Consider the following 21804-nt stretch of genomic DNA (forward strand, 5'->3'; position numbering starts at 1 on the left):
AATCTGTTTTTATGCTGCTGTAACTTAATACCTTCTGCTGCACAGTCACCAACCAAGCAACCAATCATCACGTCATTCGCAAACGTATTTATCATCACTCCCCACATTTTCTTGTGTATCATATATGTCACAAAAAGTAAAGGATCCAGTGATATGTCTCTGGACACTGGCCTCCAGCCACACAAACAGTCTTTTGCTCCTATCCTCTGTCTCATCCCACAAAGTCAATGTTTGGATCCAACTTGTCAAGTTACCCTGGATCCTGTTGGCTTTTGTATCTTTGTCACTCTCCTGTGTAGGCCTTTGTTAAAGGCCTTGCTGGAATCCATATAAATGACATTAACCTGCTATGGACCAGACCAAACAACCTCAAAATATATTAAGAGATTAACCTAGCCCTTATTTTAATGGTAAATTTAGGGTGCTGCATTCCTGACGCAATTTGATTGGTCAAACTATTCAACATTAAGCAAAACACAGTTTATTCATACAATATAGTTAAAATACAACAAAAGAAAAATGATAAGAAAAGGAATCGGCTTAGCTGTACCCCTGTTGGAAAAGGTAACAGATTAATAGAGTAGTTAGCAACTAAACAATGATTGTTCCAATATAGTAGCATCCCATGAACATACCCCTTAGCAAAAGGCAAATTCAGAAAATAGATTGTCTCACATGCAACTCGAGCAGCAGGATGGGAGAAACCTCAGATTTTAGCTATATCCAAACATCACAAAAAATAGCTTCCACTTCTTCAAGATCTCAGCAGCAGAGTCTAAGAAACTGAGAAGCGTCGTTCTGTGAGAGCTTGACCACACCCATTCAGGCTGCTTCTATTGTTCCAGCTAAAAAAAACAAGGCTGCATAAACTGTTTATTGGCTTTCCAAATCAACAGCTCACCTTCTCTGTCCTCAAATCTCTCTTTAGAAAAGAACAAAGTAACCTCTTGAAGCCACTATATTGCCATAAACTGCACTAACCTCATCAACTCCTTGAAAAATTAAATCAAATTTGTTATGCATTGACCAACACTTGACAAAGCCATGCTTCCTATCCCTGATTATAACTTTCCAAGTGGAGATTAAATCACTCCTTCAGAATTTTCTCCAGTTGTTTCTCCAGTGACCAGATGATGATGTGAGACTCACTGGTCTGTAACTCCATGGTATATCGTGTCCACCCTTTTTGTAGAGTAGAGCCACATTTGCTGTCCTCCAGTCCTCTCTCACCTTCCCACTGGCCAGAGAGGAATTAAACATTTGGGACAGAACCGCAGTGATATCCACCCTCACCTCCCACAGCAGCCTGGGCTACATCTCACCCAGACCTGGGAATTTGTCCACTTCTAAACCCTCCAAAACCTCAAATGCCTACCCACTCCTGATGTCAATCTGCTCAGGAACCTCACAGTCCCCCTTCCTAAATTCTGGACTCACATCCTTTCTTCAAAGTGAAGATAAAGTTGAAGTACTCATTTAACACCTGACCAATGTCCTTTGGTTCCACACACAGGCCGCCCCTTGGTCGCTAATGGGCTGTAGGGGCTTTTCCCTGTTTATCCATTTCCCCTTGATGTACTGATAGGATCCCTTGGGACTCTCCCCAAACTAATGTGTCACTATTTTTTCACGTCCTCTCTTTTCTCTCTTAATTGCTGCCTTCAGTTCACACCTGCATTTTATGTCCTCCACTAAGATCTCCATTGATTTGCTCCCTGTGTCCCTATTAAAAGCTTCTGTTTTCCTACTTTTCCAGTCCTGAATATTCTGAGACATCCAGGGTTCTCTGGGCTTCTTGCTCCTACATTTCACCCCAAAGGGAACATGTTGGGCCGATACTCTCACCAATTTCATTTTGAATGCCTCCACTGTTCTGCAGTAGATTTAACCAGAAATAGGTGTTCCCACTTAACTTTGGTCACCTTCAACTGATCCAAGGTAAGATGAAGTACCGACATATAGCCCAATCAGACAAATAGAACAGTTGTTCAAGTTTTGAAGAAGAACAACACGGAACTTGGACACCAGTCTGTAGTGTGTACAACATGTACATGTGTTGTGCCAGGAGAAGATGTGACTGTTCAAATTTGGTGAGCCATGTTAGGCTAAGATTCTGTTGGTGGTGACTGCTCATCAGGAGTGTTCACCATCCAGTCACTCACCTAAGAACGAGGGGTGACTTGATGAAAGTGTCGAAGATCTTGCATCGTCTTAACCAGGTAAACGTGCAAAGTATGTTTCCTCTTGTGTGTGAATCCAGAACCAAGTGACACTGTTTTAAAATTCAAGATTCCCCTTTTGAGGACAGAGATGAGGAGATATGTTTTCTCTCAGAGGATCGTGTAAGTTCAGAACTCTCTGCCTCAGACGGCGGAGGGGGCAGGGTTATTGAATATTTTTAAGGTGGAGGTGGAGAGATTCTTGTTAGACCGAGGGGTCAAAGCTTATTGGGGTAGACGGGAATGAGAAATTCGGAACAGAAACAGATCAGCCATGATCTTATTGAAAGGCAGAGCAGGCTTGAGGGTCTGAATGGTCTACGTCTGCTCCTGATCCGTGTGTTTGTTTATTTGTATAAATAGAGTCGTGGAGGAGGATTGTCAACATTTACATCCAAGTCTAATAGAGCAATAAAAGTGCTGGAAATACAGTTAGAGCCCATACACACTTCCAACTTTTATCAAAACAGGTCTGCAGTGTAACTAGCTTCTTTACCTCGGCAGTGTATCATGGTGGTAAAGTTAGTTTCTCCTGATTCACTGACGTATCCTTTCTTACAGGTACAGTAGAAACTCCCGAGGGTGTTGTGACACTCTGTGTTGGTACCACACAGGGCCGATGATTCAGCTTCATTTTCTCCACACTCATTGTCATCTGGAAATATGATAAACAGAGTTCATAGATTGATTTTACCTTTTGGGAATTGAATGGTCTCATGAAAATCAATGCATTTTTCTCACTGTTGGTGTTCAAGAAGGAATTGGCATTTCTGGACTGATATTGCTGTGAGGTATAGATAAATTAAGATCATTTTAAGTCCTCCCTCTGAACTGTACCTCAGTTGGGAATACTATATGGATTGAGGAACATGTTGCGGTTATGTGGTACATTCTGTCTGTTGCAGACCTTTAACATTCATCTTGTGGTATGAACATTGCTGACATTCATTGGCCAGTGCAGAATGCTCTCAAGGAAGTGGTGCTGAGTCTTTGTTTTAAACCGTGTCAGTCTGCTGATGACAATGATGGTACAGACCCAGAGGTTTGACTCAGTTTGGGAAGCCCTGTACTTTAGGGAATGAAATCTGGTGCTTACTTGGTCTGACTTCCACCAGGCTCCAAAGTGATTGACTCCTAACTGTCTTCTGAAGCCACTAACGAAGCTACTCAGCCACTGCAGAGTTGAAGTCGTACTCAAGGAATTGTAGGTTTCAGACCATGCCCCAGAGAGCACCACTATCACCATCTCTGGGTATGTCCTGTCCCATTGGCTGGAAAGGCCCAGCAGTGTTGGCAGCACAGTAGTACACAGTCAGGATGGCATTGTCCTGGGAGCCCTCAACATTGACTCCTGACCAGATTTAGGCACCAGATGAAGATCAAATAGACAATGGAGACTCCTGCTTAGTACCACCTCCCCTCCTCCCACCTCTGTCTGTTGAATCAGTAAACGTTCATCTTAAACAGCACTTGGAAGATGCACTGAGGGTGACAAAGGTACCCCATATCCATCAGGTTGGAAAGCCCGAATCCTTACAGAGAAGACTAAATCCTAAAAGACTATGCTGCTGGACTGGCTCTGCAGCAGATGGTGAGGGAGTCAATTCAAAGGAAATATCCACTTAACCTCATCCCCACCAATATCTACTTTACCCCATCCTCATCAATATCTGCTTAATCTCATCCTCACCAATATCTACTTAACCTCATCCCCATTAATATCTACTTAACCTCATCCTCACCGATATCTACTTAACCTCATCCTCACCAATATCTACTTAACCTCATCCTCACCAATCTGCTTGCCACAGATGCATCTGCCCATGACAGTGTTAGTTGGAGCAATGATCACTCAGTTCTTTAGATATAGAGACCTCTTTTCACATGAAGGATACTGTCCATTATGTTGTAAGGCAGTGTGCTAAAGGGACAGACTTGGAAGAGATTTAACAATTGAAGACTGAGCATCTATGAGGTGCAGTGGATTATCATCAACAGCTGAATTGTACTAGAACACCAATGCAACCTCATGGCCCAGCATCTCCCCCATTCAATCATTACCGTCAAACCAGAGGATCAGCGTTCAATGGAGAGTGCAAGAAGGCATGCCAGGCACAGCACCAGGTAAACCTAAACATGAGGTACCAACCTGGTGAAGCTACAACACAGAATTACTTGTGAACCCATCGAAATAAGCAGCAAGTGATTGATAGTGATTCTACAAATGATGGATCCGATCTAAGCTCTGTAGTGCTGCCACATCCAGTCATTAATGGTGGTGGGCAATTGCAAAACTCATTGGAGAAAGAGAAACCACAAACATCCTCATCTTTGATTACTGAGAAGTCCAGAAATCACTGCAAAAGGTAACAGTGTAGTATTTGCCACAATTTTCAGCTAGAAGATCCATCTCACCCTCCTCCAAAGGTCCCCAACATCAGAGATGCCAGTCTTCAGCCAAGTTGATTCATTCCATGTGATGTCAAAATGTCGAAGGCACTGGATAGTTCAAGGGCTACGGGGCCTGACAATATTCTGCCAATTGTACAAAAGACTTGTGTTCCAAATCATAATATGCCCCTCGGCAAGCTGTTTCAGTCTCGGTATAACACTGGCATCTGCCTGACATTGTGGAAAGTTGCCCAGATATGTCCTGTGTACAAAAAGCAGGAAATATCAAACCCAGCGCACTACTGTCCTATCACTTGGGCCAACTCTCTGCTGGTTGAACTGTAACTGGCCCATCAGAAAATGGTTGTGGTTGGTGGAGGTCAGTTACCTCAGCACCAGAACATTTCTGCAGAGTTTCCTCAGGGTAGTGTCCTAGGCCCATCCTTCCCTCCATCATAAGCTCATGCTGAGGTTTGCTGATGATTGCACAACGTTCACCATCATTCTCAACTCCTCAGCTACTGAAGCTGCTCATGAAGATTGGGTTGCTTAAAGACCATTAACATTCATACCACAGAAATGCCAGATAATGACCATCTCTGACAAGAGAGAATCTAACTCGCTCCCCTTGACCTTCAGTGGGATCATCATCATCACTACATCCTACGAGCAGCATCTTGGGAGTTCCTATATTTCCATGCTGTAGGGGATCTGAGCAAATCTAATTGTATAAACTGAACTGGACAAAACAGTCCATACATACACTTAGACCAATCTACACTCATGCCCACACAAATACACACTCTCTCACACTCACAACCCCCAATCCAGACACACACACACACACATACACTCTCACACTCATAACCCCAACCCAGACAGACACACACACACACAAATATACATATACGTTTGTGGGGTGAATTTGTACTTGCAGAGTTGCATTGTACTTTGCTCAAGAACTGCATGAATTCATGTAAAACTCTGTTACCTCACTTTTTAGGTGAGAATCGATCTCAAAGTCATGGCAGAGACAGAGAACACAGGGGGCTAACACCTTCAACATGTTGTCTAGCTAACACCACTTGTTACAGTTAACCTGAGAATGCGACTTTTGAAAAAGGTTTTGTGATTTAAAATGAAAGAAGTGAAACTATCGTGGTATTCGAACAGATGAAAGAGTCAACAGACAATCAAGGTATTTTTCAATGTATAATTTCAATTACATCACACTGTAAACTTTTGCTATACATTCTGTGCCTTACAATTGTGTGCTCGACAACCACCTGATGAAGGAGCAGCGCTCCGAAAGCGAGTGTGCTTTCAATTAAACCTGTTGGACTATAACCTGGTGTTGTGTGATTTTTAACTTTATCCATTCTGAGGAAGGGTCACTCGCCCCGAAATGTTAGCTCTGATTCTTTCCATATTTGTTGCCAGACCTCCTGAGCTTTTCCAGCAATTTCTGCTGTTGTTTCTGATTGACAGCATCTGCAGTGTTTTTGGTTTTAAATACAGTGGACACAAGAGAAAATCAGAGGTTGGGAATTCTCTAGTAAGTAACTCACCTCCTGAATCCCCAAATCCTGTCTACCGACTATAAGCCACAAATAAAGGGTTTAGTGGAACTCTCTCCACTTCCCTGGATCAGTGCAGCTCCAACACCTACTGAAGGAGTAAGATTCCATCTTGAACAAAGCAGACCACTTGATTGATAACTGCTCCAGCACCTTCAACCTTCACCCTCTTCACCGTAGTTGTACAGTGCCAGAAAATGCACGACAGCAAATGAGTCAGTCTCCTGAGACATCACCTTCAAAAGCCACAACCTGTCCACCTAGAAGGACATGGGCAGCAGATACATGGGATTACCACTACCTCCAAGGCAACTACCATTCTGATTTGGAAATATATCTCCATTGCGTCAAAATCTTGGAACATTGCCCTGAACTACATTGTGACTGACCTTGCATCAAATGGACTGTAATTGATCTCACTCCCACCTTCTCCAGGGCAGTTAGAGATGGGCAATAAATGCTGGCCTTACCAGTGATGCCTGTGAATGAATGTATAAAAGAAATTGTCTCCTGACACTACCACAATATTGCATCCGTGTCTCAAATTGCATTCTCTGAGGGAATGGGCTTGATGGGCTGAATATGAGTCGAGAGTGTGGTGCTGGAAAAGCACAGCAGGTCAGGCAGCATCTGAGGAGCAGGAAAATCGATGTTACGGACAAAAGCTTGTCTGCAGGAATGAAGGTGTACATCCCCACTGTACATCCTCAGAGGAATAAACCAACTGATCCCACATGGACTCCGGACTACATTCAGACCATCACAGTTTGGGTCTGAACAGAGCCAGTACAGACAACAAATTCAAAATCTCCAGAAACGGTTCTCCTTCTGGATCCTCGGCTCCACACTCGCTGCCATGCACTGCCAGCTTATCTCTCTACAGTCAGCCATGCCTCAACTGAGGGACACACTTTCTCAGAACTGCAAAGGACCCCTGCTATATGACATCCTCAGAAGAATTCTCCTCTACATTGGGGAGACAGGGCGCCTATTTGCAGAGCACTTCAGAGAACATCTCTGGGACATTCACACCAACGAACCCCACTGTCCTGTGGCCGAACACTTCAATTCCCCCTCCCACTCCACCGAGGACAAGCAGGTCCTGGGCCTCCTCTATCATCACTGCCTTATCACCTGCCGCCCGGAGGAAGAATGCCTCATCTTCAGCCTTGGAGCCCTTCAACTCCATGGCATCAATGTGGATTTCACCAGTTTCCTCATTCACCCTCCCCCCCCTCCATTTATCCCTGTTCCAACCTCCCAGTCAGTACCACCCTCATGACCTGTCCTACCTGTCCATCTTCCTTCCCACCTATCCACTCCACCCTCCTCTCTGACCTATCACAATTACCCCCACCTCCATCCACCCATTGTATTCTCAGTGACCTTCCCCCCAGTCCCACCTATTTATCCCTCCATCACCCAGGCTCCCAGACTCAATCCTGATGAGGACTTTTGCCCGAAACATTGATTTTCCTGCTTCTCCAATGCTGCCTGACCTGTTGTGCTTTTCTAGCACCAGCCTCTCGTCTCTAATCTCCAGAATCTGCAGTCCTCACCTTCACCTTGATGGGCTGAATGACCTCCTGCTGACCCTTTTCCTGGCATTGGGAAGAACATGATGGTACTGGTTACAAACAATAAATTTCTCCTTTGGCGAGAGAGACTTATGTTCAAAACATGAAAGAGGGAATTCCTTTTAGATTCAGTGACATGAAACCCATCATTGGTGCTGCAATTTTCATTGGTTCCCCTGCTTGGAGGATTCAACCCAGAGCTACTTGCTCAGTGGTAAGTGCACTAACAACTGTACCATAGGCACTTCCCTGACAAGGGATCAGGAATCTCTTTATTCCACTCAGCAAAATGAACCACCTTACACTTCACCAAATGTCACTCCGAAAGTTTGTTAATAGAAATAAACTTTTTAATAAGCGGCCCACATTCTTTATTGTACATCTCCAATTTGGTATCAGGTATAAATATTGAACATTTCCTATGTTATAATCAGTATTTCTCAATTTGAGTCCTCCTGCTGCCTAGTGGCCATTATTGGAATTAATATCAGCGGAAGAAAGGAACAGAAATTTAGTCTCCATGCCATGACTCACCAACACATGTCCTGTTTGTTCCAAGATAGAATCCTTTGCCACAGTTTATGGCTTTGGTTTTCCATGAATCCCATCCATTGGTGAAGAAGATCACTGGGAGGAAAAGAAAACTTCAAGTATTTGATAAAAGTTCACATAAAGTCCTGTTCACCCACCACTCCATTCCTTGTTTATGGCTCGATTGTTTGCTCTCTTAACCTTCTCCAACCTGATAAACCCTTGAGATCTGTAATCTCCTAACATGTAATAATTGAGCATCTCCACATTCCTACCCTCCACCTTCAGTGACTGTACTGAGGGGAGGTTACACCCTTGGTTCTGCAATTCCCTCCCTAAACCTGTGTCTCCTGCTTTAACACTTCTCAAAATCTATCACTTTGGTCAAAAATTTCACCACACATTGTAGCATTTCCTTTAGGGCCCCAGAGTCAGTTTTACTTTGATTGCTCTCCTGTTGTAGCATTATGGGAATGGATATAATGTTGAGAGCTATATCATAACGCAACAGAAAGATCTCCAATCACAATCAAGTGGCTGTGGAGAAAGGGTAAAATAGTCTGTACTAGTGAGAGATGTACTTACAGAGAATATTATTAGGTTCAACAGAGTGAATCAGAGAGTTTACAGAACTTACTAGATCAGGCAGCAGCCACTCAGAGATTAGGGAAGCCATTATAGTGAACAACGTACCAGAGAATTCAGGATAGGCATCGGATCAATGTGCAGAATAGAAACCAGAGCCACAAGCCTCATGGCAAGACAAGTCACTTGAGACATCTCATGATGTAAAGGGTGCAATATCCATACAAGCTGGTGTTGTGCACTGTTTCACACTTGTCATTGATCAGCTCCTTTCATTTAGACACAGACAATAATAAAAACATCAACGCTGAAATGTCAGGCCTCTTTCCAACTTGTCAGCATCAGACATCCTCATCACAGAATCAGAGAGGTTTTATGGTCCAAAAAGAGACCATTCGATTATCATGTCTGCATCGTTTTTTCAAACAAGCATCATTGCTTCATGTCAATCTCTCACGCTTTTTCCCCATACTCTCGCACATTATTTCTAATTCAGCTATTCATCTAATGCCCTCAATTGAACCGGCCTCCACTATACTTCCTGGCAGTGCATTCCATACCTTAACTAACTATCACCCAGACTAAGTGTCTTCTCACAAGTTGTGTGGATTTGCTGTCCACTGGCCCTCCCAATGTGCCACAAACCCAGTTGTAGAAGACATACTCCAATAATCTGGTGTTCCAGTCCATTTCTCACAGTGGTTGAACAACTTGAGACTTTTCCTAATGAACCTTCTCTGCAAACTTTTCAGGAAAACTGAAAGAATTGCTGAGAAAGACCAGCGAACTGTTGACTTAACTGAAGCAAAGCTGGATGAGAAGCTTGATCAATTCAAACAGAATTCCTGGATATTATCATTGCTTTAGCCAGGTGAAGGCTGACTCAGATTTGATGAGCCTTCCCAGAGACAGATGTAATTGCATTGGAGACAGTTCACAGAACGTTCACTAGATTAATCCGAGAGATGAAAGGCTTGTCTCATTTGGAGATATTGAGGAGTTCAGGCCGAGACATGCTAGGCTTTGGAATAATGAGAGGTGATCTAATTGAGGTATGTAAGACATTAAAGGAGATTGACAAAGTAGACATGGAATCGATATTCCTCCTTGTGGGCCAATCTAGTCCAAGAGGTTATAGTTTTAGACGAAGGGGTGGCCGATTTAAAATAGAGTTGAGGAGGAATTCCTTCTCTCAGGGACCATGAATCTGTGGGATGTACTACCTCAGAGTGTGGTGGATGGCAGGACACTGAATCAATTTAAGAAGACAATAGATTTTCAATTAGTAACAGGTTAGAGGATTATGGGAGTTGGCAGGAAAATGGAGTTGAGCTGAGACGAGAGCAGTCATTAAATGGCAGAGCAGTCTCGAGCAGCCGAATTGTCTACTCCACCTAGTTATGATATTTCTAGATGAGGGGAAGAATTAAAGATAAGACAACTACCAGGCCAGCTCTTGCAACATGTATTTCACACATTAGCAAACGGTAAAGGGCCTCTTAGTCAGTTCCAGAAGATAGACCAGAAGCTGAGCCCAAGCAGGACTAGCAATGAAGAATCATTTTGACCGTCTTCCAAAGACAAATTGATCGTTGAGTTTCATTTTGTCATTTGCAGTGCAAGCAATTGTGTGGTAATGTCAAATAAAGACCACTGGAGGGAAATGATCAACCTTATTACCTGAAAGAGTGAATGAAATTACTCTGCACAAACTGTTGTTCCCAAGTTGATAATGAAGTTTGCAGTTATTTCAGCACAAATTCACAACTATTTATGATGGATTCTAATTTTGTTTTCTCTATCCAGAACTGCTCTTACATGCACATGAACAAATGTTTTTCCTTCAGCAGATCACCCATGTTATTTTTTCATCAATGAACTGGTGAATCACCCTTATTCCTGACTGAATAATTTACGTGCAAAGCCCATTGAGGGCAATACAAACCATCGAAGGTGAGGGGGATGTAGGGAGAGGGGAACGGGTGGTGGAATTTAAACATAGGATGACAACAGGCAGTGGAAAAAGCTAGATGGTTCAACAAGCCAGCCCTACATCTGAGATATCTGGAACACCAGGAGAAGAATTGAAATTTGCGCCAGAGGTGGAGGGGTTGGTTAAGAAGATGTTGAGCACACCTGCTTTCATTGCTCAAACCTTTAAATAAAGGAGTTGGGATGTCATGTTGAGGTTGTACAGGATATTGGTGAGGCTTCTTCCAGAGTACTTTAAGGAAGGAGTGGTCTCATAAAAGATTTCCAAGGATGTTGCTGGGAATGGAGGGTTTGAGTGATAAACATAGGCTAGGATGGCCATGGATGATGGAGTGATTAGGGCTTAGCAGCAGGATAGTGAATTATTTTAGGTAAAAACAATGACTGCAGATGCTGGAAGCCAGATTCTGGATTAGTGGTGCTGGAAAAACACAGCAGTTCAGGCAGCATCTGAGGAGCAGTAAAATTGTCTTAGTCATAGAGTCATTAGTCCAACTGCTGATCAAGTTTCTCAAAGATTTTAAACTAGTCACACTTGCCTGCTCATGTAACTGTCCAAATATTGTTTACATGTTGTAACTGTACCTGCATCTATCACGCCCTCTGGCTGATTACAGGTCGATCTGCTATAACACACGTTTCATCAACACAAATTCACCGGAATATGATTGATGAATGGGGGACACTGTTCGCTGCGATGCAATTACATTGCCAAAATTTAAACGCTAATTCTAAACCCATGAGGCATGAGGAGGAGCCGGTGTTGATCTGGGGCAGACAAAGTTAAAGATCACACAACACCAGCTGATAGTCCAACAGGTTTATTTGGAAACACTAGCTTTTGGAGCGCTGTTCCTTCATCAGTTGGGTGTGGAGGTGATACACCATAACCACCTGATGAAGGAGCTGTGCTCCAAAAGCCAGTGCTTCCAAATAAACCTGCTGGACTATAACCTGGTGTTGTGTGATTTTTTTTTAACTATTTCTAAAGTGTGATTTTTGTACAGCGCAAACTGTTATGTTATGGAAGAACAGACTGTGTGCCACATATGAACCACCCTTATATTACCTGCAGACAAAGGTCAGCTCACAGTCATCCTGAACAGAAGGGACTACATAGAGAAAGCCAATGCACTACTCGCAGACACCAACACCTGCCAACAAGTGGCGCTAGACCCAACCCCACAACTAGGAAACAAAATTACATATCTCCAAAGAAAATTACACAATTCCGGACAATTAAACAAGATGAACTTCCAGAAAGTGAAACCCGACGGGACCAACACCCCATGATTCTACGGACTACCAAAAATGCATAAACCAGGAGCCCCCCTCAGACCCATAGTCTCACTACCTGGAACACTAACTTACAGACTGGCCAAAGAACTACACGCAAGACTGAAATTCCTAGTAGAAGAGTCACAGCACTCCATCCACTCCACCCAGGAATTCCTAAAAATCATCAAAAACACCAAAATAGAGGAAGACGAAGCAATGATCTCATTCGACGTAACAGCACTGTTCACCTCCATCAACATCGACCTGGCAAAGGAAACATTTACCACACTTTTAGAAGAGACCAACACACACACACCAACCACCATCAATCACATTACCAACAAAAACATCATGACGCTAGTGGATCTGTGCCTCACCACCCATTTCACTTTCAACAACATAGTCTACAAACAAACCAATGGCACACCCATGGGATCTCTGCTATCAGGATTCATAGCAGAAGCAGTAATGTAAAGGCTAGAACAAACAGCCCTACCAACCATCAAACCAAAAATGTGGGTCCGCTACATAGATGACACCTTTGTCATCACAAAACGAAACAAGATAGAAGAGACATTTAACATCACCAACAACCCTCTCACAGGCATAAAGTTCACCAAGGAGGAAGAAACCGAACACAAACTCGCATTCCTGGACGTCACAGTCGAAAGAAAGGACAACGCAGAACTACAAACCTGCGTATACAGAAAACCGACAAACACTGACCAAGTACTTAACTACAGCAGCAACCATCCCAACACACACAAACAAAGCTGTATCAGGACACTATTCCAACGAGCCACAACACACTGCAGCACAGACGAACTTCGGAAAACAGAGGAAAACCATCTATACAACGTATTCAAGAAGAACAGATACTCAAAAAATACAGTGCGCAGATTCCTCAAGAACAAATCACGACAAGCAGACCAAACACAGCCAGAAACCCTAACCACCTCACCATATATCAAAGAAGTTTCAGAAATGACAGGCAGACTACTAAGACCCCTCGGAATCCTGGTAGCACACAAACCCACCAACATTCTTAAACAAAAACTAACAAACTTAAAAGACCCAGTACAACCCATGGACAAAACCAACATCATCTACAAAATTCCATGCAAGTACTGCCACAAACACTGCGTAGGACAAACAGGAAGAAAGTTAGCCACCAGGATACATGAACACCAGCTAGCCACAAAAAGACACGACCCTCTGTCCCTCGTAGCCCCACACACAGATGAAAGAAACTACATTTCGACTGGGACAACACATCTATTCTAGGACAGGCTGAGCAAAGACATACCAGAGAATTCCTAGAGGCCTGGCACTCCAACCACAGCGCCATAAACAAACAAGTAGATCTAGATACCATCGATCAACCCCTCAAAAAACAAAGAGGAAATGACATCACCACAAACCCCAGGAACCCCATCCAGGAGAAAGATATAAATAGAAAGCAGGAGACAACAGCTTCGCTTCACTTGGAGGTTGCCACTGATGATGTTACCTAGCCAGGTAATGAAACATCTGGATATCAAACCTACAGCTCAGTGAGCAAACCTACACCCTGAACCACCCTTTGTGTGAGAAAGTTGCTTTCCAGGTCCTTTTTAAATGTTTCACCTCTCACCTTAAAATTATCCACCCGGGTTTTGAACTGACCGTTGCCGTTTAACTTTTTGAATCGATGCCCCTCATGATTTTATAAATCTCTATAAGGTCACCCCTCAACATTCTATGCCTCAGTGAAAAAAGTCCCAGCCTATCTTGCTCATCTTTATAACTCAACCCCACCAGTGCTGACTGCTGCTGGCTGTAATCATTGCTGTCCTGTCAGTGTTGCTCTGGGGAGGTTCTGTTCAAGTTTCACTGAATTAAATTAGAATCTACGGCACAGAAACAGGTAACAGGTAGCTAGTCAAGGCTAGCATTTATACTCCAAATTGGACTATGGTGTACATGTTCTGTTTGTCACACTAGAAGGATGTGGAGTCTTTGACATTGGTACATAGAACATACGACATAGAACAATACAGCGCAGAACAGGCCCTTCAGCCCTCGATGTTGACCTGTGAACTATTCTCAGCTCGTTCCCCTACACTATCTCAAAATCATCCATGTGCTTATCGAAGGATTGTTTAAATCTCCCTAATGTGGCTGAGTTGACTACATTAGCAGGTAGGGCATTCCACGCCCTTACCACACTCTACGTAAAAAACCTACCTCTGACATTTGTCTTAAATCTATCACCCCTCAATTTGTAATTATGCCCCCTCATACAAGCTAACATCATCATCATAGGAAAAAGTCTTTCACTGTTTACCTTATCTAATCCTCATCTTATATGTCTCTATCAAATCCCCCCTTGGCCTTCTTCTTTCCAATGAGAACAGACTCAAGTCTCTCAGCTTCTCCTCATAAGACCTACCCTCCAGACCAGACAACATCCTGGTAAATCTCCTCTGCATCTTTTCCAAAGATTCCACATCCTTCCTGTATTGGGGCGACCAGAACTGTACACAATATTTCAAGTGTGTCCACACCAGCATTTTGTATAGTTGCAGCATGATATTGCGGTTCTGGAACTCAATCCCTCTACAAATGAAACCTAACACACCGTACGCCTTCTTAACAGCACTATCCACCTGGGTGGCAACTTTCAGGGATCTAAGCACACGGACTCCAAGATCCCTCTGCACATCCACACTACCAAGAATCTTTCCATTGACCCAGTACTTTGCCTTCCTGTTATTCTTCCCAAAGTGTATCACCTCACATTTAGCTACATTGAACTCCATTTGCCATCTCTCAGCCCAATTCTGCAGTTTATCCAAGTTCCCCTGCAACCTCTAACATTCTTCCAAACTGTCCACGACTCCACCAACTTTCGTGTCGTCTTCAAATTTACTAATCCAGCCACCTCTGCTTGCGGCTAAGTCATTTATAAAAATGACAAACAGCAGTGGTCCCAAAAAGATCCTTGTGGCACACCACTAGTAACTGGACTCCAGACTGAATATTTTCCATCAACCAGTTAGCCAGTTTCTAATTCAAACTGCTAAATCACCCTCAATTCCATGCCTCTGCATTTTCTCCATCAGCTTACCATGTGGAACCTTATCAAAGGCTTTAATGAAGTCCATGTATACCACATCAACTGTCCAACCCTCATCTACATGTTTGGTCACCTTCTCAAAAAAACTCAGTGAGGTTTGTGAGACACGACCTGCCCTTGATGAAACCATGTTGACTATCTGAAATCAAATTGTTGTTTGCTAGATGATTATAAATCTTATCTCTTATAATCCTTTCCAAAACCTTTCTTACAACAGAAGTAAGGCTCACTGATCTATAATTACCTGGGTCATCTCAGCTGCCCTTCTTGAACAAGGGCACAACATTTGCAATCCTCCAGTCCTCAGGTACTAAACCTGTAGACAATAACGACTCAAATATCAAAGCCAAAGTCTCTGCTATCTCCTCCCTAGCTTCCCAGAGAATCCTTGGATAAATTCTATCCGGCCCAGGGAACTTGTCAACTTTCACTACAGGAAAAGCTAACCAGGATGTTGCCTGATTTGGAGGTTCCTAACTATGAGGAGAAATTGGATAATCTTGTTTTGTTTTCACTTGACCTTTGAAGGACGAGAGCTGACCTGATAGAAGTTTATTAAATTATTAGAGGCATGGGTAGATTCATGAGGTGGAGGTTTTTTTTTACGCAGTGAAATAATTTGTCAATTATTAGGAGACATAGTTTAAGGTAAAAGGGGGCAAATTTAATCAAAATGTGAGAAACAAGGTTTTTATACAGAGGGTGCAAAGTGTCTGGAATGCGCTGTCAGAGGAACTGGTGGAGGTGAATACAATAGTAATGTTTAAGAGGCATCTTGACAGATATATGAATAGGCAGGGGATAGAGGGATATGGACTGTCTAAGGCAAAAGCTTTTTACTTTAAAAAGGCATCATGTAAAACGCACCTTGGTGGGCCAAAGCTCCTGCTCCTGCACTGTACTGTTCTTTGTTCTCTTTGTTCTTTGTTCACCCCAAAATTCTTACACTATTTTACTTCGAACACTAAATACACCTCTATCCTGTGAATGAACAGAACTGAGCTGAGAACACATCAGCGTTCCTGCTGGACATCCATTCTTTCCAACCATTGAAATTTCCCATTCAGTACTGTTTCTGTTCTAGTGTAATATAAAAATACTGAGACCGCGAACCCCGTCTGATTCCTTGTACTCACCCAGGAGTAAGTAAGCTGTTCCTAATCTCATGACTTTCCGCCCGCAGTATCACCAGGGGAAATGCTTCAGCAGAGCTCTCTCATGCACTGAGTGAGTCTGAGCACAACCTCAATATTTTTACATATTTTACATCAACCACATGTGCAGCCACTGCAGTGGAGGAAGTTGCTTCGTGCACTGTAACAGGAACTTTAGTGTGAAATTGGACATTATCTTTTAGATGGACAGTAACAGTTTATCAGACAACATCAGTGCAGTTTGCAGCCTTCTATATATGAGCAGCTCCAATTTATATCTGAACAATAACTTGCACATGTTTATGATGGACAGGAACTGTACTTGTCCCAGGCCCTGAATGACATGGGCTATGGTGAGAAATCTGGAGGATTTGAGTGGGAAGTCAAGGGAAATGTTTCTTGATGTGACGAACAACAAGTTGTATTTTCCAATGCAGCTCTGAACCTTGAGACAAGATTCTTATTAATGATCAGCTAGAAGGCTTTAATAGACAATAGACAACAAGTGCAGGAGTAGGCCATTCTGTCCTTCGAGCCTGCACCACCATTCAATATGATCATGGCTGATCATCCTTAATCAGTATCCTGTTCCTGCCTTATCTCCATAACCCTTGATTCCATTATCCTTGAGAGCTCTATCCAACTCTTTCTTAAATGAATCCAGAGACTGGGCCTCCACTGCCCTCTGGGACAGAGCATTTAATACAGCCACCACTCTCTGGGTGAAGAAGTTTCTCCTCATCGCTGTCCTAAATGGTCTACCCCGTATTTTTAAGCTGTGTCCTCTGGTTCGGCACTCACCCATCAGCGGAAACATGTTTCCTGACTCCAGAGTGTCCAATCCTTTAACTGTGAACATTGCTCATTCTCACCCTCATCATTATTTAATCTTGTCTCATTAATTGACAGCTTCCTTTTCTCCCATCTGCCAGATAGAAGCAGATGCTGTGAATTCTCAAAGTGAAAGTCTGCACAGTTCCCTGCAACTCCAGCTTGTTCCTCTCGAGCTCCATCTTGGACATTTCGCAACAAGATCTCAGACAGCTACCACCCCCAAACACCTGCTACTGCAAGATACTGAATTATACCCAGCTGATGGACTGGGGCAGGCTGCATCTCATGGCTGCTCACTTGCTATTAGTGTTCACTCACACTGTGCTCACTTGGATGCAGACAGTATCACTTACCTTGCTTTTTGACTTTTTGTGTTTTGACACTTGAACCAGATCTCAAAGGCTAACAGTACTGCTCTCTTGCCTTGTTGTGCGGCACAGACATATGAGTTCCCTGATCGGGGCTATTAATCAGGTCCATTCAGGGAGCCCAGGCTAACAGTTAAAAAGACACTCCGTGATACTTTCTGACACTCTGAGAGCTGGCTCAGAGGGATTTGAACCAATGTCAAGGAATTTCCAGTGATGAGAAACTGGCCTCTGTAGAGTTATCTCAGTGACAATGAGAGTGAAGCATGTTTCTGAAAGACCTCACTGACAACAGTTTCTGAGCTGGTGGAAGCATTTCTAGCAAGATGCCATTATTTGGGAAGCTTGACTCATTCGACCCTGCCATCAACAACTGGGCACAGTATGTTGAAAGAATGCATCACTTCTTTCCGGACAAATGACACTAGGACAGATGGAATGCAATGAGTAATTCTCCTGACAGTTTGTGGACCCATAGCTTTTTCAATTGTTCAGAGCCTGACTTCCATTGAGCACAGATACAAAAGCATTTCAAAAGCTGTTGGATTTAATTAAGGAATATTATGACACCAAGCCTCCTATAATTCTGAGATGCTATCATTTTTACCCAGCAAGTCGAGAACCAGGGAAGTCCAGATCAGGATTTTTGACAAGGTTAAAAACATCTGGCAGGCACATGTGACTTTGGTTTGACTCTTAATGAGATGCTGAGAGACCATTTGGTACGTGGGATTGATGATGTGACCATACAAAAGCACCTACTAGCTGAAGCCCAGTTGGACTTCAAACAGGCACCACGACTAGCTTTATCATTGGAAACTGTGCCAAGTGGAGCACATGAATTACAGGGTACTCCAATGGAAATGGACATGCTCGCCAGTCTGACTACGTTTGGGGAACATCATTTGAGTGAAGACAATTGCATAGCCTCAGGACATATTCTAAACAGAGGGACAGTTGATTTTTGACAAGGTTAAAAACATCTGGCAGGCACATGTGGCTTTGGTTTGATCCTTAAAGAGATGCTGAGAGACCATTTGGTACAAGGGATTCCCACCAGATCTTAATTAAGATAACTCAGAGGCTGTTCTCCAATAGAGTTCACACCCTGGAACATCCATGTGCATCTGGTTTGTAACAGTTAAATTGCTTAACATCATTCAAATCAGAATCAATCAAAATAAATCTCTGTGGAATGGTCATCCAGTTCTTATGGAGGTCGATAACAGCGCGGCTGTGTCAGTGTGCACAGAACCATTTTTTAACAAAATTTGCTCTGGACTGCAATCCTGAAGTCAGTTCAAGGCCTCAGCTAGACTGAGAATGTGTCCCGGGGAAACTTTACAGATTGAGGCTCCAGCTTCAGTTCCTGTCTCTTTTGAGAAGCAGCTGATTTGGTTCCCAGTGATTGTAGTAAAAGGTGTGGACCTAAGCTTCATGAGGTGAAGTTGGTTGCGAGAGATTCACCGAGATTGGTTCAACATTTTTCAGTCAGAATATGGTTGCCTGTGAAGTTCTAATGAAATACGCCAAGGAAGGTCTCAGGACTATCAAAGGGACCAAGGCCATCTTTAATGCTGACCAGGAAGTAATTCCACAATTCTGCAAGGTCCGACCACTGCCATTTGCCTCATGCGCAAAAGTTGAGGCAGAAATCAGGAGGCCGGATAGCGAAGGAACCATCAAAGCAGTCCAGTTTCTGGAATGGGCAGCACCTGTTGTTCTGATTGTGAAGAAAGCATCGGTTCACCTTTGCAGGGATTTTAAACAAATGGTAAACTGCTTTTCTCAGCTGGATAAATACACTATCCCTCACATCGAGGAATTATATCCAAGATGGCAGGGGGTCTGTCCTTCCCAAAACTGGACATGAGTCATGCATACTTACAGTTGTGGTTAGATGAGGTTTCCCAGACTGATGTTACCATTAATAGTCATGAAAGTTTGTACCAATTTACGAGACTACCATTTGAGGTATCGTCAGCCTGTGCAATTATTCAGCAGATGATGGAGAACATCTTACAAGATCTACCCCAGGTCGCCATTTTTCTAGATGATGTGCTCATGACAGGGAAGACCAATAAGGAGCACTTAGAGAACGCGGACGTAGTTGTTAGGCGTTTCTTCCATGAGGGTGTCTGGCTAAGAAGGGAAAAATGTGTGTTTCAGGCACCCCAAGTGACCTCCTTGGGCTACCGAGTTGAAAGCATTGAGTCACATCCATTGGATGATAAAGTGAAGACAATCAAATGTGCCCTGGCCCCAACGCCTGTACCGGAGCTCAGGTCTCCCCTTGGGCTGGTGAGTTCTTACGGAAAGTTTGTCCATAACCTGGCCTCCATCCTGACACCTTGCTTCAACTCCTAAAAGAGGGTGGGTCTTGGAAATGGTTGTAAAGCCATATCTTTCAGGGAAGTGAAGAAACAGCTATCATTCTGGAAATTGTTGGCACACTATCATTTCAAACATGATCTGCTGTTGACATGTGATATCTTCCTGGTAGGTCAAGTTTTGCACCTTCTCAAGTCAGTACATCCACATACTAAATCAGAAAATGTTCTTGTTCGCATTTAACAAATTTCTCTCCATCTAAACCCTTAACATTATGGCAGTCCCAGTCCATGTTTGGAAAGTTAAAATCCCCTACCATAACCACCCTTTTACTCTTACAGATAACTGAAATCTCCTTTCAAATTTGTTTCTCGATTTCCCGCTGACTATTAGGGGGTCCATATAATCCCAATAAGGTGATCATCCCTTTCTTATTTCTCAGTTTCACCCAAATAACTTCCCTGATGTATTCCCAGGAATATCTTCCCCAAGTACAGCAGTATTGCTATCCCTGAGCTAAAATGCCACTCCCCCCAGCTCACTTGTCTCCCTTTCTTTCCTTCCTGTAGCATTTGTATGCTGGAACATTAAGCTGCCAGTCCTGTCCATCCCTGAGCCACATCTCTGTAATTGCCAAGATATCCCAGTCTCATGTTCCTCATCATGCCCTGAGTTCATCTGCCTTCCCTAATGGCCTCTTGAAATGAAATAAATGCAGTTTAATTTGTCAGTCCTACCTTATTCTCTGCTTTGTCCCTGCCTGCCCTGACTGTTTGACTCACTTCTTTTCTCAACTGTACCAGTATCACTGTCTCGCTAGATGCCACCCCTAAGTTTTCCTAGGCACACTCTGATGTCTTCTTTCTGCCAATGTGACAAGTTTACATTTTTCCACATGATGGTATATTTGCCAAATTTTGCCAACTCTCTTAACCCATCTCACATCCATTTGCAAACTTTCTATTTTGTCTTGAAAACTTAATTTCTTGTGTATGTTGGTTTCATTAACAAATTTAGCTACCATCCATTCTGTCCTTATTTCCAAAACATTGACATAGATTGTAAATAGCTGAGGCTTCACCTTTGATCCCTGTGGCATCTAATCTTGTTAACCCCCCCAAAAATGCCCAGTTATCTCACTCTCTGCTTCCTTTTAGATAATGAACCCGTCGTCAATGTGAATATGTTACCCTTCACAGCACGAGTTCTTCTGTTGTAATCTTTACTGTGGCATCTTATCAAATACATTTTGGGAATCCTTTTATAAATCCTCAAAAACTCCAATACATTTGAGTAAACATGATTTCCCTTTCACAAAAACATGCTGACTCTACATAAACAAGTTATAATGGTTTACTTATCTTGCCAAAATTACTTTAAGATGGATTCTGTATTTCTTCCTGTAAGGTGAGGGTGCAGTGCCAGAAATGATTTTCCATGCTATTCAATTCAAAGGGAATCGTGTCACCCAAGAATATAATCACAATCATGCCAAAGAATACCAGGGCGGTAAGTGGGTTTTACTTAACCTCTACTCATGTTGCACTGACAGCGCCATTGTGTGTCGTTGGCTCAGTCAGATACTCTAATTTTAGAATATTCAGCTGATATTCCAACCCTCACAAAAAAAATGGAGTTGAAATTCAACACAAATGCATCATGAAATGTGGTGCTGTCACAGAGTTTGCTCATTATATGGCTTGCCCAAGATTGCCCTATTGAAGCCAGAGAGATACTGGTGAGGAGAACAGGTGGTAGTTTTGATGCTGTCACTGTCCAACATCAAATGCCTCTATCTGCACTTTAGGGATTCTCTGATTCTAACTGATTTCCATCTTCCATTGCCACT

The 21804-nt window shown here is 43.0% G+C and overlaps 1 protein-coding gene across 1 annotated transcript in view; it reads right to left on the reverse strand.

Moving 5' to 3' along the window:
- The window catches only part of LOC132835876 (adhesion G protein-coupled receptor E2-like), a 49193-nt gene extending 40432 nt beyond the window's left edge, over nucleotides 1-8761 (reverse strand). Inside the window, exons 1-3 of the mRNA XM_060854974.1 lie at nucleotides 8737-8761; nucleotides 8299-8391; nucleotides 2716-2874 (exon numbers count right to left, since the gene is read on the reverse strand). Coding sequence (XP_060710957.1) covers nucleotides 2716-2874; nucleotides 8299-8391; nucleotides 8737-8761 — 277 coding nt within the window. The remainder of the gene's footprint in view (nucleotides 1-2715; nucleotides 2875-8298; nucleotides 8392-8736) is intronic.
- Nucleotides 8762-21804: the final 13043 nt, after the last annotated feature.

The sequence above is a fragment of the Hemiscyllium ocellatum genome, chromosome 45 (assembly GCF_020745735.1).
Source record: "Hemiscyllium ocellatum isolate sHemOce1 chromosome 45, sHemOce1.pat.X.cur, whole genome shotgun sequence".
NCBI lineage: Eukaryota > Metazoa > Chordata > Chondrichthyes > Orectolobiformes > Hemiscylliidae > Hemiscyllium > Hemiscyllium ocellatum.